The sequence below is a fragment of the Schistocerca cancellata genome, chromosome 6 (genome assembly GCF_023864275.1).
Source record: "Schistocerca cancellata isolate TAMUIC-IGC-003103 chromosome 6, iqSchCanc2.1, whole genome shotgun sequence".
Classification (NCBI taxonomy): Eukaryota; Metazoa; Arthropoda; class Insecta; order Orthoptera; family Acrididae; genus Schistocerca; species Schistocerca cancellata.
The window spans coordinates 175,427,201-175,445,726 of record NC_064631.1 but is presented as its reverse complement, the minus strand read 5'-3'; the positions used below and the strand labels follow the sequence as shown (position 1 = coordinate 175,445,726).

Genomic DNA, 18,526 nt, shown 5'->3' with positions numbered 1-18,526 from the left:
GCACAATATTCTTTTGGCAGCTCCACCAATGGGGCTTTTGTGGCCACTTCCCCATCTTCATTTGGCCCTTCTTATCTGAACACTTTTTTTATATACTGAGTTGTTGATGTGTTGTCAGATAGTTCTTAGTAGGAGAATGGTGATCCCCTGGGAAGTGTTTTGAATGTCATCCTCTTTGCCATAGACATTAGCAGTATAATGTCCACAGTAAGGAGTCCTATGCAGTGCACCTTATTCATAGATGTTTTTGCAGTTTTTTCTTCCCAATCCATTGCTGCAACAGTATCTCATCAATTACAAGTTGCAATGAAGAAGTTGGAGTGGGTTGCAAAGAAGGGGTTTTGGTTTTTTATAGATAAGAGTGTGTGCACACACACTTGTGTGTGTGTGTGTGTGTGTGTGTGTGTGCGTGCATGTGTTAGTTAATTTTAATCTTTCTCATCATGTTTTTAATTTACCTGCTTTGCATGTTAGGGACACCATTCTACATTTTACAGACTCAGTGAGGTTTCTGGGTCTCATTCGTTATTTAAAACTGCCATTGTAACCACAGCTATAATACCTGAAGGAAAGGACTCAGGAAGTGCTGATTTTTGTAAAGTGCCTTAGCCTCAGGTCTTCGGGAGCTGACAGGGTGTGTATGCTCCAGTTTTATAGGGCTTTGGTACGATTGCCACTGGAATAGCACACAGCCCTGTGGTGCTTGACTTCTTGATCAGGTGAGAGGACACTCCAGTGTGTGATGCTCGTGGCATACAGATCATGTTGTTCACATTTTAGTACACTGTGTTTTACTTTCAGACCAGAGGGTAATAACTCATTTGCCAACAGGTCTGCCCTCTGTTTTAACTGGCAATCAAACTAAAGTGGTATGACTTCTAAGGTTTTGGGAAATATCTGACTTGTTCCCTAAAATTTTAGGGAGAGATTTGTAATGTGTTATTGGGGTGACTGATTCATCTATGTGTTTTGTAAGTGATCAGCCAGTCACATTTCCCTGTGTAATTATTTTTAGCTTTCCCCATATGTTACTTGTGTTTTAATTGTCAGTTCTAAAACATCAGTCCATTTTTACAGTAACATAAAGAATGATAGGCTGTGTGATTTTGCAGATGACCATGAAAGGGTGCAGGTATTTGTGTAAGACTTGATCTCCCTTACTACATGGTTTTTGAGTGAAGAAGGCAGACCTTTTCTGTTTTTCATTACAGTTCCCACTTCCAGAGTTGTATTTTCCCCCATCATATCCAGGGATGAAGTTTATGTCCATTTAACATTGTGCTTCCCCACAATATTTGAAACACGCAGTCTTTATACAAGTCCCTGGGTATTATCAACATTATCTACAACCCCTCTGTTCACTTCAAAGTTTAGTCTGTAGGTGAATTACAAAGAACATAATTTTAATGCACATTTAATTGGCTTATTCTTGGGTAGACAAAAATATAAAAATGCAGTAAATGAAGCATGTGGACTGGAATACATACATCTAAAAAATTAGATCAACAGGAAATGCAAAATAGCTAAGCAGGAATTGCAAGAGAACAAATGTAAGGATGTAAAACCATATATCACTGGGGGAAGATATGTGCCGCCTACAGGAAAATTAAAGAGACCTTTGGAGAAAAGAGAACAATCTGTATAAATGTCAAGAGCACAGATGGAAAATAAGTCCTAAGCAAAAAAGGGAAAGCAGAAGAGTGGGAGGAGTATATAGAGGATCTGTACAAGCACAGTGTATTTGAGGGCAATATTATGGAAATGGAAGAGGAAGGAAATGAAGATTAGATAGGAGATATGCTACTGCCTGACAAAGCTCTTCCATCTGGTGAGCAGTATATATGAGACAGGCAAAATACCCTCAGACTTCAAGAAGAATATAATAATTCCAATTCCAAAGAAAGCAGGTCCTGACAGTTGTGAAAACTACTGAACTATCAGTTTCATAACTAAAAAACTGGTAGAGGCTGACTTTGGGGAAGATCAGTTTGGATTCTGTAGAAATATAGGAACACATGAAGCAGTACTGACCATATGACTTATCTTAGAAGATATGTTAAGGAAAGGCAAACCTACATTTATTGCATTTGTAAACTTGAGAAAGCTTTTGACAATACTGACTGGAATACTATCTTTCAAATTGTGCAGGTGGCAGGGGTAAAATACAGGGAGCGGAAGGCTATTTACAATTTGTACAGAAACAACGTGGCTGTTATGAGTCGAGGGGCACAAAAGGGAAGCATTGATTTAGAAGGGAGTGAGACAGGGTTGTAGCTTATCCCTGCTTATCCCTGAAGTTATTCTATCTGTGTATTTAACAAGCAGTAAAGGAAACAAAAGAAAAATTTGGAGTAGGAATTAAAATCCATTGAGAAGAAATAAAACCTCGAGGTTTGTCGATGACATTCTAATTCTGTCAGAGACAGCAAAGGACTTGGAAGAACAGTTGAATGGAATGAACAGTGTCTTGAAAGGAGACTATAAGGTGAACATCAACAAAAGCAAAATGAGGATAATGCAATGTAGTCAAATTAAATCAGGTGATGCTGAGGGAATTAGATTAGGAAATCAGACACTTAAAGTAGTAGATGAGTTTTGCTATTTGGGAAGCAAAACGACTGATGATAGTCAAAGTAGGGAGGATGTAAAATGTAGACTGGTGATGGCAAGGAAAGCATTTCTGAAGAAGAGAAATTTGTTAACATCGAGTATAGATTTAAGTGTCAGGAAGTCTTTTCTTAAAGTATTTGTGTGGAGTGTAGCCATGTATGGTAGTGAAACATGGACAATAAACAGTTTAGACAAGAAGAGAATAGAAGCTTTTGAAATATGGTGCACAGAAGAATGCTGAAGATTAGCTGGGGATATCACATAACTAATGAGGGGGTACTGAACAGAATTGGAGAGAAGAGTAATTTATGGCACAACTTGACTAGAAGAAGGAATCGGTTGGTAGGACCCATTCTGAGACATCAAGGGATCACCGATTTAGTATTGGAGGGAAGCATGGAGGGTAAAAATCTTAGAGGGAGACCAAGAGATGAATACGCTAAGCAGATTCAGAAGGATGTTGGTTGAGGTAGTTACTCGTAGATGAAGAGGCTTGCACAGGATAGAGTAGCCTGGAGAGCTGCATCAAAGCAGTCTTTGTACTGAAGACCAGAACAACATATTCTTTTTGTAAGTCCTATAACCAACCATAACATGAAGTAATCACGTGGCTTCATCTGTTGTCACATTATTTATGCAAGGGTGAAAACTACTGCATTTATGTACAGAATATTTGAAGAAAGGCCTTTTTTATGAAGTCTGAAATGTAAAAACCTATCCTGTCAGTATCTGGTATTTTTGATTCCAAAAATCTGAATAAAATTTTTGTAAGTCCTTATTTCATTCTATGCACATGTAGCTGAATACGTAGCTATAATAAACAACTGGCATCTTCCATTGTAATTTTATGATTTGTTACTAGAATGAAACTGTTAAAGATTGCTTCTGCTGAATTCCTTAACAGAAGGAGAAATACACTAATTCAACACTAGTGTCATATCAAATGCCGATATTCTCACACCTATATTTCATGGAATCGTAGAGCCAGAAAAGTTTTTGAAAAAAAAGCTTTGATGTAAATTCATAGTGAAGTTTGAGCTTTTTTTCCTAGGCTTATTTTGAATAACTGCTGAACAGGCTTTACACTGTTTGTATTTTTTTTAATACATTGTTCAAAAGAAAAATATTTGTATCAATGTCTGGTATGTTAAATTTATTTTGATATGGGCAGTACCTGTGGTTTTATTGCATAACTTGAGATCCTCACTTTCAGTGTATGCAACAATGAAAGCCACTATCCATCTGTTAGTTGTGTTACATATTACAGTATTAGGTGATCTGACAGAAAGAAGTGAGTATTGGTGTCCCAGTATTGTCTAGTGAGGTACACAGATGGCAGTTGACATTTGTGGATGTTGTATTCAGCCAAACACATGCAGTGCACCATTGTAACGGGGAGCAAGTTGCAAGGGCAATGTGATCCAAGAAGGATGGACTTTTCATCATATCGCTGCAGATGCCATTGTTTTTGCATCTGTCATTCGTAGGTTGTGGGCACACTTCAGGTAAGTGTGTCAGTACACAAGGTGAATTGGACAATGTGCCGATGCATTACAACCCTGTTCTGAGATCAATATCTGGTCATCTCTGTATTGTGGCATCATATGGCTACTGTCAGAGGACTGCAAGATGATATCAGAAGGGCCACTGGAGCTGCTGTGCCCATTCAGATTGTAAGAAATAGGTTACAAGAAAAGACTTTATGATGCAGATGTTCTGTTCAAGTATGCCATTTGGCACATCATCTTGCAGTTCACCTTCAGTTCCGCCTTTCCCACGTCAGGTGGCGACTTTGTCACTGGCGAAATGTGTTATTCACAGAGAGTCCATATTTCTTCTGCAGTGATAAATGCTCACAGAGGGCATGTATGTTATCAAAGTTCTCAAAGTCCAATAAAAAGCATCCAGGTTGATGGGATGAATGATTGTTTCCACTATACTTTCAACACCTGTGAGACATTTCAGTTCATATTATGTAAATGAACAACAATGCAGTGATGTTTTGTTGCAAACTTAATTTAGGAAAGATAAAGGTGTAATTTGGTAATGTACCCAGTCCTTAATTATTACTCAATGAAGTGTGGCAGACGTCCAAAGTCATGTTTCCCCAATTCTTTTGCGCAGTGTATTTATGAAAGAAAGGCTTAATGATTGGGACAGAGCACACAGTACAGGAATTTTCATGCTTTATTTTAATTTTCTTATGGCATTCAGTTGTTCTGTAACAAATGCAGTGCAACATCATGAAAATACAGTTTATATTACCTTTTGTGTAACTACTATTCAAAGCAAATTTTAAATGTTGTAACTGTAAGTTGTGTATAACATCTGTGATAAAGTGAAAACTAAGGAACATGAAGTTTCAAATCATGAGAATATAAATGAGGGGCATGTTCCCAAAATGAGTGCTCATGTATTCCATGTTAAAAGTTACATAACAAGAAAAGTGTGCGTGCGGGGGGGGGGGGGGGGGGGGGGGGGGGGCGTGTGCGATTGGGTGCCAGAGTGCCCATGATTCACTAAGTCTGCGATTCTTATTTAATTCTAAAGTTTCTAAATTCAACCATGAGCACCAAAATAATCCAAAAAGCTAGAGAACCACCCAATCAAAGATTTAGAGGAAACCAAAATATTCAGGATAAACAGAGCAGCATTTGATATTTCATAAATTTCAAAGCAGGAATGGGCTTGTTACAACGTGCAAATAGTGTGGTTAGCAGCATTCGTAATTGATTTGTAGTGCCATGAAGGCCATGATATAGCGATTTTGACATTGTTCTCCCACTCCTTTTATAGGACTATCAGAACTTCTGATCAGGAGTATCTGATAGCCTTTAGGTTGTGGGAGGTCTAGATAATGTAAAATGCCTCAAGAGTTGCAAAATGGTGCTGACCTTTGATGAGTGATACAATTATTTGGGTGCTAGAAAAGTCAACCATATCATATCAAAGAAATTGCCTGAACATATGATGACAGATGTGGGTCAACACATATATTAAAATATGGTTTGCACATACACTATGTGATCAAAAGTATCCAGAAACCCCCAAAAACATACGTTTTTCATATTAGGTGCATTGTACTGCCAGGTACTCCATATCAGGGACCTCAGTAGACATTAGACGTTGTGAGAGAGCAGAATGGGGTGTTCCGCGGAACTCACGGACTTTGAACATGGTCAGGTGATTAGGTGTCACTTGTGTTACAGGTCTGTACTCAAGATTTCCATGCTCCTAAACATCTCTAGGCCCACTGTTTCTGATGTGATAGTGAAGTGGAAATGTGAAGGGACACATACAGCACAAAAGCGTGCAGGCCGACCTCGTCTGTTGACTGACAGAAATCGCCGACAGTTGAAGAGGGTCGTAATGTCTAATAGGCAGGCAGAAAATTTGAGGATGGCGATTGAATCTTTCAACACCATCAAGCACCTGTTCATAATGCATGGCCTGTGGTGGAGTGGTTACATGACAATAACATCCCTGTAAAGGACTGGCCTGCTCAGAGTCCTGACCTGAATCCTATAGAACACCTTTGGGATGTTTTGGAACGCCAACTTTGTGCCAGGCCCCACTGACCGACATAAATACCTCTCCTCAGTGCAGCACTTTGTGAAGAATGGGCTGCCATTCCCCAAGAAATCTTCCAGCACCTGATTGAACGTACACCTGTGAGAGTGGAAGCTGTCATCAAGGCTAAGGGTGGGCCAGCACCATATTGAATGCCAGCATTACCGATGGAGGGTGCCACAAACTTGTAAGTCATTTTCAGAGAGGTCTTCAGATACATTTGATCATGAAGTGTACCTTCAAGCAATTGATATCCATTTAAATCTAGTAGCATTAACCCATCATCACAACAAAAAACAAAAAACAAATTAGACTTGTTATGAAGTGGACTCATAAGCAGAGATGATTCCTTGTCACAGGAAAATCCTAGTTTTCGCTGCACAATAATTCTTCCTGGGGTAGACAAATGTGAGGGCACTTAACTGTGCTTTTCGGATTACTAATGTGGACTGTAATGGGTTCTAAGTGTACTTAAAATTTTAAAGAACATAGTTCTTATTATAGGAAACAGTAATCTATAATTTTTATAAATAAACTGGAAGCAGTCTTGACGACATAAATTTTTTAATGTGATGACCAGTTTCGATCTTATTATAAGATCATCTTCAGACCTACAATGAACAAGAATCCTTATAAACCTATAAAGGACGAAATCGTATATTGATAAAACAGTAAATAACGCTGATATACCATAGATGTCTGCCAGAGGCGGTGGCGCATGGCAACCCTCTTGCTTGTGGCTGGTGGTGTACCGCAATGTGAAGGACGCCAGCTGCTAATTAAATACTTGAAGCCCTGCCCACCGTATCTGGCATTATGTCATGGATAGCCGATCACGTAAATTGCATTTCTGCCGCTTAAGAAAGTAACAGGGTAGTTACTGTTAAGTAATTATTACCATCTATGGAACTTATAAAACAAGTTAAAATCTTATAGCTTATAAAATATAGTGTAAAAAGGTAATTACTGCGACCTAAATATTGTGGCCCTCTATCATGTACTGTTATCGACCAAAGCAAAGATGATAACAAGAACGCCAGTCTAGTAACCATGACTACCTACTCGTCTTACTAGGGCCAAAGAGGCTACCTGTGGGGAAAGCGTCCTGGTCGCTCTGAGGTTGCCAGGGAGACCCAACGAAGGTCGATCAGTACATGGTATGGGTAAGTGGTATGCGCATAAGTTACAGTTACCATTAAAATTTTAATTGAAAGACATCTTGTCAAAATTTAATCTTACATCTAGAATGCGATATCAGTTGTAGAACGTTACAGAAATTTATAAAGTAAGAGCTATATTACCGTTACGGTTGTTGGTCTGCATAGAATGCAACATGATGACTATCGTTAGCATAAATTTAATGACATTGTGCCACTAAAGAACAGATAAAACCACTGTCTGGGCGGTCATGTCATGGGCAGATGAAATAATGTTTGCGGTAACCATAATGTTATATTGAAATATAGTATTAATAAATATACCAATAACCACTGGAATAGCAGGGTGGGGGGAAAGACATCCCTTGTCAAATAGGAAAACACAGATAAGTGACATATAGTGTATACTTAAGGCAAGAAAATTGATTGGTGGACACACGCACCTAATCCAGCATGGTAAAACAACAGTCACAAGTTAATATAGTACACAAAATATAAAGCATGATAATGTGATACCAAACACATTGAAGCATAGGCACATTCGTCTGACGTAATGTCTGTCCATATGATATAATAAAATACAATAGTTATAAACAAATGTGGTAAGCAGTAGCGTAAAACACACAATCGACAATAATTGTGTAGTAAAAAAGTATTAAAAGGAATCATTACAGCGGAGATATGGCTATCATGACATTTATACTCATCCAGACTAATGGAACATCATGAAGCATGAAGTATTTTGGAATAGTTCCTCAAACAGATCAAAAAAATATTTTTGTTTGAAAGCCAGTTGTTCGTTAAGTAGAGTTTCTGGATTTTTTTTTCCAATGTATATGAATTTCCAGTTCTTCAAGGGTATTAAGTAAAAGCCCTTTAGGGATGGTATGCAAGATACTAATATTTTTATTAATAGTCCCTTCAGAATGCTTATTTTGGTTAATATGTTGCCCGAAGATAGACTTAACTATGTGATGTACCAGTAGTATGTTCATGATACCTTATTTTAAAAGTGTTCTTCTCTTGAAAATACCGCTGTATGAGGTGGTGCAGTGACGAGGCACAAGAATAGCATTTGGGAGGCAACAGTTCAAATACTCATCCACAATCCAGATTTAGATGTTCCATGAATTCTCTAAATTGTTTAAGACAAATTCTGGGATTACTCCTCTGAAAAGGATATTACCTATTTTATTCCTGATTGTTTCAAATTATTGAATGTCCTTGTCATCAGTGGTACATTAAAACACAATCATCATTTTTCTTCTTGTTTGCTCTCTCAAATGGAGCTATGACAGTTTAAAAGTGTAGTAGTACATATTAGTTAAAGTACAGGGTGCCTATAATTAAAGTTTAAGTTTCAAACACTACAGAGAGTGAACCACTGCTCAGAATGACATCAAATTTGAACAGCAGATTATTGACTCAGGGGGAAACATCATGGGCGGGGGAGGGGGGGGGGGACCAAAAATTTTACCAATAGATGGTGCTTTAAGCATCTTAATGTGAATGGGGTCAGCTACAAATAACAGATGAATTGCAATACTACAGCTGTGCTTTAGAGTTGCACATTACACCATCTGTACTGTTTCACATGCATGACTGCACAAGGTCAACAGTCAAAAGTTGTGGCTCTGTTAGTTAGCGCCACCATGGCAAAGTTGTACCACATCGGATGGGAAGAATTAGCTTTTAATTGGTCTGAGGCCAAAAACCACATGAAAAGCAAAATAGCATCAGTTTTTCATTGTTCTGGGACCAAAAACTGCATAAAATGCAAAATGTCATTGGCTTCTAAGTTTTGTGAGACTTGCATAAGACATGTTCAGTATGTTGACCACTGTTTTCTGCCACAAGTTTAAATCAAAAAACAGTGTGTTCTACCACAGATCAGAGTCTTTTGAGGGCCACATACAAAATTTGTTGTGCAATGTATGCCTTCAGTTCAGCTAAGTTCCTAACTGGGGCACTGAACACACGGCTTTCAGATAACCCACAGCCAGAAGTCACACAGATTAAGATTAGGTGATCTGGACAGCCAGGCTGTAGGAAATGACAACTGATAATTCTGACATTTTCAAAATATTTCTGCAACAGCTGCTTCACTGTCTGTGCAATGTGTGGAGAAGCTCCACCTTGCATAAAATTTATCCTACCCACACATTCATGCTGTTTAAGAGTTGGAATGACTTGATGCATGAAAGGCTCTCATGTTGTTTACTGGTGACATTGTAGGTAACAGGACACGCAAGTCTCATTTCTTTGAAAAAATACGGACCTACAATAAACAATGCTGTTAGCCCTCACCATACAGTCACCTTACAAAATGAAGTGATACCAATTGATGTTTGCGTGGATTTTCCATTGCTCATATTCTGCAATTCTGGCAAGCCAGCAGGAAGCAACTCTTGAGCATGGATGATTTTGTATGGATAGCAGTGCAGGATGTTTTGTAGGATTTTATGCTCCATGCTCAAAGGCATGTCCAGTATTCAGGTAACTCCCCGTGCACTGCATATTTGCACAACACCTTTCAAACCCTCCTGCAATGCTGTGGCCACATCTTCAACCGATGTTGGATCAACTACTTTCCTCCCTCTGCCACATCGCACTTCAAAAGAACCTTTCCTTTTGGATTTTGCAATCATTTTCTCCAGACCCTTACCAGACATCGGACCAGTGCCTTTTTTCATACTCTTGAATATTTGGAGCTTTTGCATGGCTACTGGCACACAGTCACCATTCTTGTAAAAGAGCTTTACCAGCAGCACATGATCCTTCATAGGGACAGTCATGTTGGTTGTCTCAGAGGCAAAATGAAGATCAGCTGTGTTGTTGTTGGTGTGCATATTCTGATGCTTACAGCACCATCTAATGATCAAATTTTTGTCAGGCTTTTTTCCCCATGACATTTCCCCATGCATCAGTAATGTGCTGTTCAAATTAGAATCTCATTCTGAGCAGTGCTTCTCTTCCTACAGCATTTTGAAAATTGAACTTTCGTTATTGACACCTTGTAGATGAATTAAATAAGACTAAAGGAGAAGTCATTCACTGAGACAATAAGTCCCTTACAGACATAGTACACCAAGTCTGACAGTACTTGAAATCTCATTCATAGGAAGCAATTGTAATATGTCACTCTGGTGAACTTTACCTTCACTTCTCACAACTACTGCACCAATTGTGAAGTCTGTAAACATTGTACACCATTACCAATAGAAGGCAATTGTTGATAACCTTTTTAGGTGTGTGCAGTATCATTGAGAGATCAGCATTCCTTTCAATGTAAAGAAATCCTCTTATTATTGTTTAATAGAAACTGTATTTGTCACACTATTCTGTCAACGTCTTTGAGGATCATGCTTTTAAAACATTTTTCCACCAGAATGATGATGTTTGGATTTGATGATGATGTTCATTGCACATTCTTTGTGTTCATTTAATTAGTAAGAAACTACTTGCATCAGAATTAATTTTTTAAATGTATGATGAGCAAACTAAGGTCCTAAAGAAATTTTCAGTGTATGCTCAAATCATAAAAATTAAATTAATGTTAGCGTATGTATTTGTAAATGTTTTCATAAAAGTCTTGTTCTGGAAAAGCTGTATAATTATTAAATTTTCAATTAAATGCTGCTTCATTTTTAAGTAATGCTCATACTTCACAGTATTAATTGTGCCATTTTATTGCCTGAGAGACAAAAAGGTCTACTATATTTAAAGCTATGGATGATGAATTGAAAAATTTATTATGTCAGTTATTTGGGCTTTTTGCAATTTGGATGGGTCAAACAATGTTACTATTTTCTTAATTGTATCATAATCAGCATGTTGAAAATCTACTGTCCTTGAAATAAGTTACTGGACTTGTGAAATCATTTCATGGACCATGTTTTGGGCAGTTTCAGAGGTAATGTCAAGACTTTCCAATTGTACGTACATGTGTAATGCTTGTAGAAAAGAATTTTGACATTTTCAGTATCTGTATATATGTTAATTATAGCAAGTCATTATGTACAAGTTTATGATAAGTGACTCCTGTAACCTTTCCGCGTGAAGAAAGGAACAAAAGATAGATTAATACAGACAGTGTGACTTCAGTATTTGAAAGCTCTGCTTGCACAGTTTCTCATATATCTCCTGTATTTATTTTTTTCCAGTTTGACTGATTATCATTTTAATTTTTCTTGTTTGCAGCATCGGCTTCTGCAATTATTCCTGAATTGTCATTCTATTTTCTTCACTCTGTCCCTGGTGTGCGTATTCTATTTTCTTGTATGCTTTTCTTTCATAATTATCTTTTTTTTTTATGGTGGCCATTTGGCATTACACAGTGAAGGGACCTCATTCCCCCTTCCTCAGGTTTTTCATGTATTTTCTTCATATGACAATTGCAGAGAGGAACTCAATTTTTCTCAAATTAAACAAAAAATTCTTTGCGAAGTGCCAAAAGTAATACGGAAACTTTCCAATTTTGCATTTATGTGTTATGTTTGTAGAAAAAGCTTTTACATTTTCAACATATGTGTTTATGTTAGTTATTGCAAAGGATTGTGTAAAAGTTTCTGATAAACGACTCAAGCAATCTTTCCACGTGAAGAAGAAACATGGTTAAATTCTGAGATTGCCACTTCAGTATCTGAAACATCTACTTCTTTATTCCTATTTTGACTTATCTTTCTGCTCTTCCCTGTGCTGCTTCAGTAGTTCAAATACCATTTAGTTAATTTATATCTAAGAGAGAAAAAGTGGTTGAGTAAAGCTTTGCTCAGATATTTCAGATAAATTAAATGGCATAACACCAAACATTTGAGTTACTGTCAAGTGCATTATTTTAACCTGTTATACTGATTTTACAATGGTTGTCAGATTAATGCATAACTATACCAAATGCAAAAAATGATACTATGATGAAATTTGATGGAAGTTACCTGTGCATAAATTTTATACACTTGGCTGTGAACAATGTTCTAACTGCTCCATATTTATTTGACATTCATAATCCCCAAGCTTTGTGTATGGATCACTGTTTTTCATCAAACATTAAGTCCTTTCCAGCTGCACATTTTTTTAAGCTCACTACATTCACTTCTTAACTTGAAACATCTCACCTTTAATTGATGAAACATTTTCAATGACTCTTGTTTCCTCAAGTATCTCAATATTTGGTATGAAACTCTGAATCAGTGATGTATTGCATTCACCTTATTGTTCATATTGATTTCTTCGCAGCTATTTTGCTGTTTTAAATCTTCACATTTTGTTTTGCAATTTTGACTTAAACATAATGTTGTGGAATTCTTGTTTTTAGATGTGTGAATAACAGACTATTTTTTACTAACTTTCAGGTTGTCTTTTCCATCAGGACATTCTTCATTTTCAGCATATACAATGATATATTTAGTAGTAAGTACCAGATACATATGTTTTAAATAACAAGGGAATGCAAATATAGAGCATGCGCCTGGTGATGGAGTGTTCCCGTAGTGTTCAAATAGAAGACGGAATTTAAAATTCAGTCCACTGTGAAACAAACTGCTTGTTTTGCTGTCTTCCTTTCTAAATATGCCAGTGATACCCCTTTTGGTGTTGAGGACATTCTGCTCTGTCCATTCCACATGAAATCTCAAAACAGAGAGCATTTTAATTCATCATTGTTGTTTCTTATTCTCTGTATTTTCATCATTGTGCCATCAGGGTTTTCAGTTTTTGTGTGCTTTAATTAGTAGATTATCCACTGTGAAAGTATAATCTCTGTCAAAGTTACACATAACATTAGTATAAGTTAAATGTAAGGTGTGACAACAAGCATAACTTTATAGAGAGGAAAATCTTCAGTTCTTGATTAATTTTTGTAAAACCTTTGTCTTTCCCCCTCTTCTGCAAGCTTTTAATATTGATTGGATATCTAGCATTAAAGTATAATTTGCCATAGTCCTTGTTTTCTTTCTGGGGATTAGCCTTGCATATATACCTTAAACTAAGAACAGGGAATAATACTTCCACTCTTAGTGCACCAATTATCGGCTGATCTGTTATTTCATTGCTTATGGCTTATTGTATGGGAAAAACTTAAATACATCTGAACACACACAGCATACTCATCACTGCAGTATAATGTCACTTTCCTGTCATAGTAACTGATTTTTGTCTTACTTTATTCTTGATATTACGTTAGTGGCAGTTCCGAATGCTTTGTGCAGTGGGAAGAGCATGTGCACAGAAATTGTATAGTACACTTAAATACTTGAAAAGAACTGTATGCGTTGTCAGCAGGTGAAAGTAAATAAAAGCTGATGTGACTAATTTCCATTTCTTTGACCATTATTACTACATCTACTGCTACATGGATACTCTGCAAATCACATTTAAGTGCCTGGCAGAGTGTTCATCGAACCACCTTCACAATTCTGTATTATTCCAATCTCTTATAGCACGCGGAAAGAGTGAACACCTATATCTTTCCATAGGAGCTCTGATTTCCCTTATTTTATCGTCATGATCGTTCCTCCCTATGTAGATCGGTGTCAACAAAATATTTTCGCATTTGGAGGAGAAAGTTGGTGATTGGAATTTTGTGAGAAGATTCAGTCGCAACGAAAAACGCCTTTCTTTTAACGATTTCCAGCCCAAATCCTGTATCATTTCTGTGACACTCTCTTCCCTATTTCGCGATAATACAAAACATGCTGCCCTTCTTTGAACATTTTCGATGTACTCCGTCAGTTCCATCTGGTAAGGATCCCACTCTGCGCAGCAGTATTCTAAAAGAGGACGGACAAGCGTAGTGTAGGCAATCTCCTTAGTAGGTCTGTTACATTTTCTAAGTGTCCTGCCAATAAAATGCAATCTTTGGTTAGCCTTCCCCACAACATTTTCTGTGTGTTCCTTCCAATTTAAGTTGTTTGTAATTGTAATACCTAGGTATTTAGTTGAATTTATGGCTTTTAGATTAGACTGATTTATCGTGTAACCAAAGTTTAACGAGTTCCTTTTAGCACTCATGTGAATGACCTCACGCCTTTCGTTATTCAGGGTCAACTGCCACTTTTTGCATCATTCAGATGTTTTTTCTAAATCGATTTGCAGCTGGTTTTGATCTTCTGATAACTTTATTAGTCGATAAACAGCAGCGTCATCAGCAAACAACTGAAGACGGCTGCTCTGATTGTCTCCCAAATCATTTATATAGATAAGGAACAGTAAAGGGCCTATAACACTACCTTGGGGAATGCCAGAAATCATTTCTGTTTTACTTGATGATTTTCTGTCGGTTACTACGAACTGTGACTCCTCTGACAGGAAATCATGAATCCAGTCACATAACTGAGACAATATGCCATAAGCACGCAATTTCATTACAAGCTGCCTGTGTGGTACAGTGTCAAAAGCCTTCCGGAAATCCAGAAATATGGAATCAATCTGAAATCCCTTGTCAGTAGCACTCAACACTTCATGTGAATAAAGAGCTAGTTTTGTTTCACAAGAATGATGTTTTCTGAATCTTTGTAGACTGTGTGTCAATAGACCGTTTTCTTTAAGGTAGTTCATAATGTTCAAAAACAATATCTGTTCCAAATTCCTGCTGCATGTCAATGTTAATGATATGGGCCTGTAATTTAGTGGATTACTCCTACTACCTTTCCTGAATATTGGTGTGACCTGTGCAACTTTCCAGTCCTTGGGTACGGATCTTTCATTGAGCAAATGGTTGTATATGATTGTTAAGTATGGAGCTATTGCATCAGCATACTCTGAAAGGAACCTAATTGGTATACAGTCTGGACCAGAAGACTGGCTTTTATTAAGTGATTTAAGTTGCTTTACTATTCCGAGGATATTTACTTCTTCGTTACTCATGTTGGCAGCTGTTCTTGATTCGAATTCTGGAATATTTACTTCGTCTTCTTTTGTGAAGGCATTTTGGAAGGCTGTGTTTAGCAACTCTGCTTTGGCAATACTGTCTTCGATAGTGTCTCCATTGCTATCGCAGAGAGAAGGCATTGATTGTGTCTTTCCGCTAACATATTTCACATACGACCAGAATCTTTTTTGGATTTTCTGCCAGGTTTCGAGACAAAGTTTCATCTTAGGAACTATTATAAGCATCTCGCATTGAACTCCACACTAAACTTCAAGCTTCGGTAAAGGTTTCCAATATGGGGATTTTGCGTCTGTTTAAATTTGGCATGTTTGTTCCGTTGTTTCTGCAACAGTGTTCTAACCCATTTTGTGTACCGAGGAGGGTCAGCTCCGTCATTTGTTAATTTATGTGGTATAAATCTCTCAATTGCTGCTGATACTATTTCTTCAAATTCAAGCCACATCTGGTCTACACATATATTGTTAACTTGAAATGAGTGGAGATTGTCTCTCAGGAAGGCTTCAAGTTAATTGTTATCTGCTTTTTTGAATAGGTATATTTTCGTTTATGTTTGGCAGATTTGGGGATTACAATATTCAGTCTTGCTATGACAACCCTGTGTTCACTAGTCCCTAAATCCGTTTTGATGATCATTATTAATTCAGGATTATTTCTTGCTAAGAAATCAAGTGTGTTTTCACAACCGTTTACTATTCACGTGGGCTCATGAACTAACTGCTCGAAATAATTTTCAGTGAATCCATTTAGCACAATTTCGGTTGATATTTTATGCATACCTCCGTAATTAAACATGTATTTTCACCAACATATTGAGGGTAAATTAAAGACACCACCAACTATAATGATATGAATCGAGTACGTGTTTGAAATCAAACTCAAATTTTCTTTGAACCTTTCAGCATATGTATCATATGACTTGGGAGGTTGCTAAAAGAAACCAATTATTATTTTATTCCGGTTGCCAACAATGACCTCTGCCCACAGTAACTCACAGAAATTACCTTCTTCAATTTCGCGATAAGATAAACTACTTCTAACAGCTACAAAGACACCACCGCCAACTGTGTTTAGCCTATCCTTTCGAAACACCATTAGGTTCTTCACAAAAATTTCAGCTGAGTTTATCTCTGGCTTTAGCCAGCATTCAGTGCCTATAACAATTTCAGCATCAGTGCTTTCTATTAGCACTTGGAGCTCTGGTACTTTACCAACACAGTTACAACAATTTACGACTGTTATACCCATGGTTCCCTTATCTACATTCTTCCTGTATACAGCGTTTGTGACTGAAGCCCTTTTTGTGTGTCTTGAGACCCTCGAACCTAAAAAAACTGCCCAGTTCACACAGCCACTGCTACCTGCGTAGACACCACCTGCGTATAGTGGACTCCTGACCTATTTGGCAGAACCTGAAGCCCAACCATCCTTTGGCGCAAGTTGAGGAATCTGCAGCTTACATGGTCGCAGAACCATCTGAGCTACTGATTCAGACCCTCCACTTGGCTCTGTACCAGAGGTCCGCAATCGATCTTGTCAACTATGATGTAAATGGTCAGCTCTGCTTTCACCTCACAATCAAGACTGGCAGCCTTTATCACTTCTGTCAGCTGCTCGAAACCAGAGAGAATCTCTTCTGATCCAAAGTGACACACATGATTGGTACCAACGTGAGCCACCACCTTCAGTTGGCTGCACCCTGTGCTCCTTAATGCATCTGGGAGGACCTGTTCCACATCTGGAATGCCTCCACCCGATATGCACATGGAGTGCACATTGGTTTTCTTCCCCTTCTTGGCAGACATGTCCCTAAGGGGCCCCATAACACACTTAATGTTGGAGCTCCCATCTATCGATAATCCCACCCTCTGTGATTGTCCAGATCTTGCAGGCCGAGAGGTTTCCACTGAAACAGGACAGGCGATGGCGTTTGGCTCAGTAACAGTGTCAGCCACATACAGCACCTGGAACCTGTTTGTCAGACTAACTGGGGAGGCCTTACATGCGGCCATCTGGGAAGTCTTTCACAACCTGCTAAGCCCGAGGCAATCTCCCTCTCAACCACAGATGAGGGGTCAACCTCAGTGCGAGCAGTAACTGGGCTGGCCATCGGTGAGAACCGATCAGGGGATTCAGACATGCTGGACGTCCATTGGATCCCCACAGCCAGCGTGTAACAGTGGTGCCCATCCACTGTAGCCTCAAGCTGTATAACTGAAGCCATGCTAGCCTGGAGCTGAGAACGAAGTGTCACCAACTTGCTCACATCTGCACACAACAATCGCAGTCCCTGTCGTACTAAAGACTGTGGAAAACTAAACTATCCAGCTAAATGGACTATCAGCACGTGCTGCGGAACACTACTGTAGACACTGACAAAAATGTAGGGACTATGTCTAATAAATTATATTAATACACTCCTGGAAATTGAAATAAGAACACCATGAATTCATTGTCCCAGGAAGGGGAAACTTTATTGACACATTCCTGGGGTCAGATACATCACATGATCACACTGACAGAACCACAGGCACATAGACACAGGCAACAGAGCATGCACAATGTCGGCACTAGTACAGTGTATATCCACCTTTCGCAGCAATGCAGGCTGCTATTCTCCCATGGAGACGATCGTAGAGATGCTGGATGTAGTCCTGTGGAACGGCTTGCCATGCCATTTCCACCTGGCGCCTCAGTTGGACCAGCGTTCGTGCTGGACGTGCAGACCGCGTGAGACGACGCTTCATCCAGTCCCAAACATGCTCAATGGGGGACAGATCCGGAGATCTTGCTGGCCAGGGTAGTTGACTTACACCTTCTAGAGCACGTTGGGTGGCACGGGATACATGCGGACGTGCATTGTCCTGTTGGAACAGCAAGTTCCCTTGCCGGTCTAGGAATGGTAGAACGATGGGTTCGATGACGGTTTGGATGTACCGTGCACTATTCAGTGTCCCCTCGACGATCACCAGTGGTGTACGGCCAGTGTAGGAGATCGCTCCCCACACCATGATGCCGGTTGTTGGCCCTGTGTGCCTCGGTCATATGCAGTCCTGATTGTGGCGCTCACCTGCACGGCGCCAAACACGCATACGACCATCATTGGCACCAAGGCAGAAGCGACTCTCATCGCTGAAGACGACACGTCTCCATTCATCCCTCCATTCACGCCTGTCGCGACACCACTGGAGGCGGGCTGCACGATGTTGGGGCGTGAACGGAAGATGGCCTAACGGTGTGCGGGACCGTAGCCCATCTTCATGGAGACGGTTGCGAATGGTCCTCCCCGATACCCCAGGAGCAA

General features: G+C 38.9%; 1 protein-coding gene across 3 annotated transcripts in view; it reads left to right on the top strand.

Annotated features, from left to right (window-relative positions):
- LOC126190847 (putative phosphatidate phosphatase) overlaps positions 1–18,526 on the top strand; it is a 121,757-nt gene that overhangs the window by 45,240 nt on the left and 57,991 nt on the right. For all 3 annotated transcript variants that reach the window (XM_049931432.1, XM_049931434.1, XM_049931433.1), the window contains exon 4: positions 12,689–12,746. In XM_049931432.1, coding sequence (XP_049787389.1) covers positions 12,689–12,746 — 58 coding nt within the window. The remainder of the gene's footprint in view (positions 1–12,688; positions 12,747–18,526) is intronic.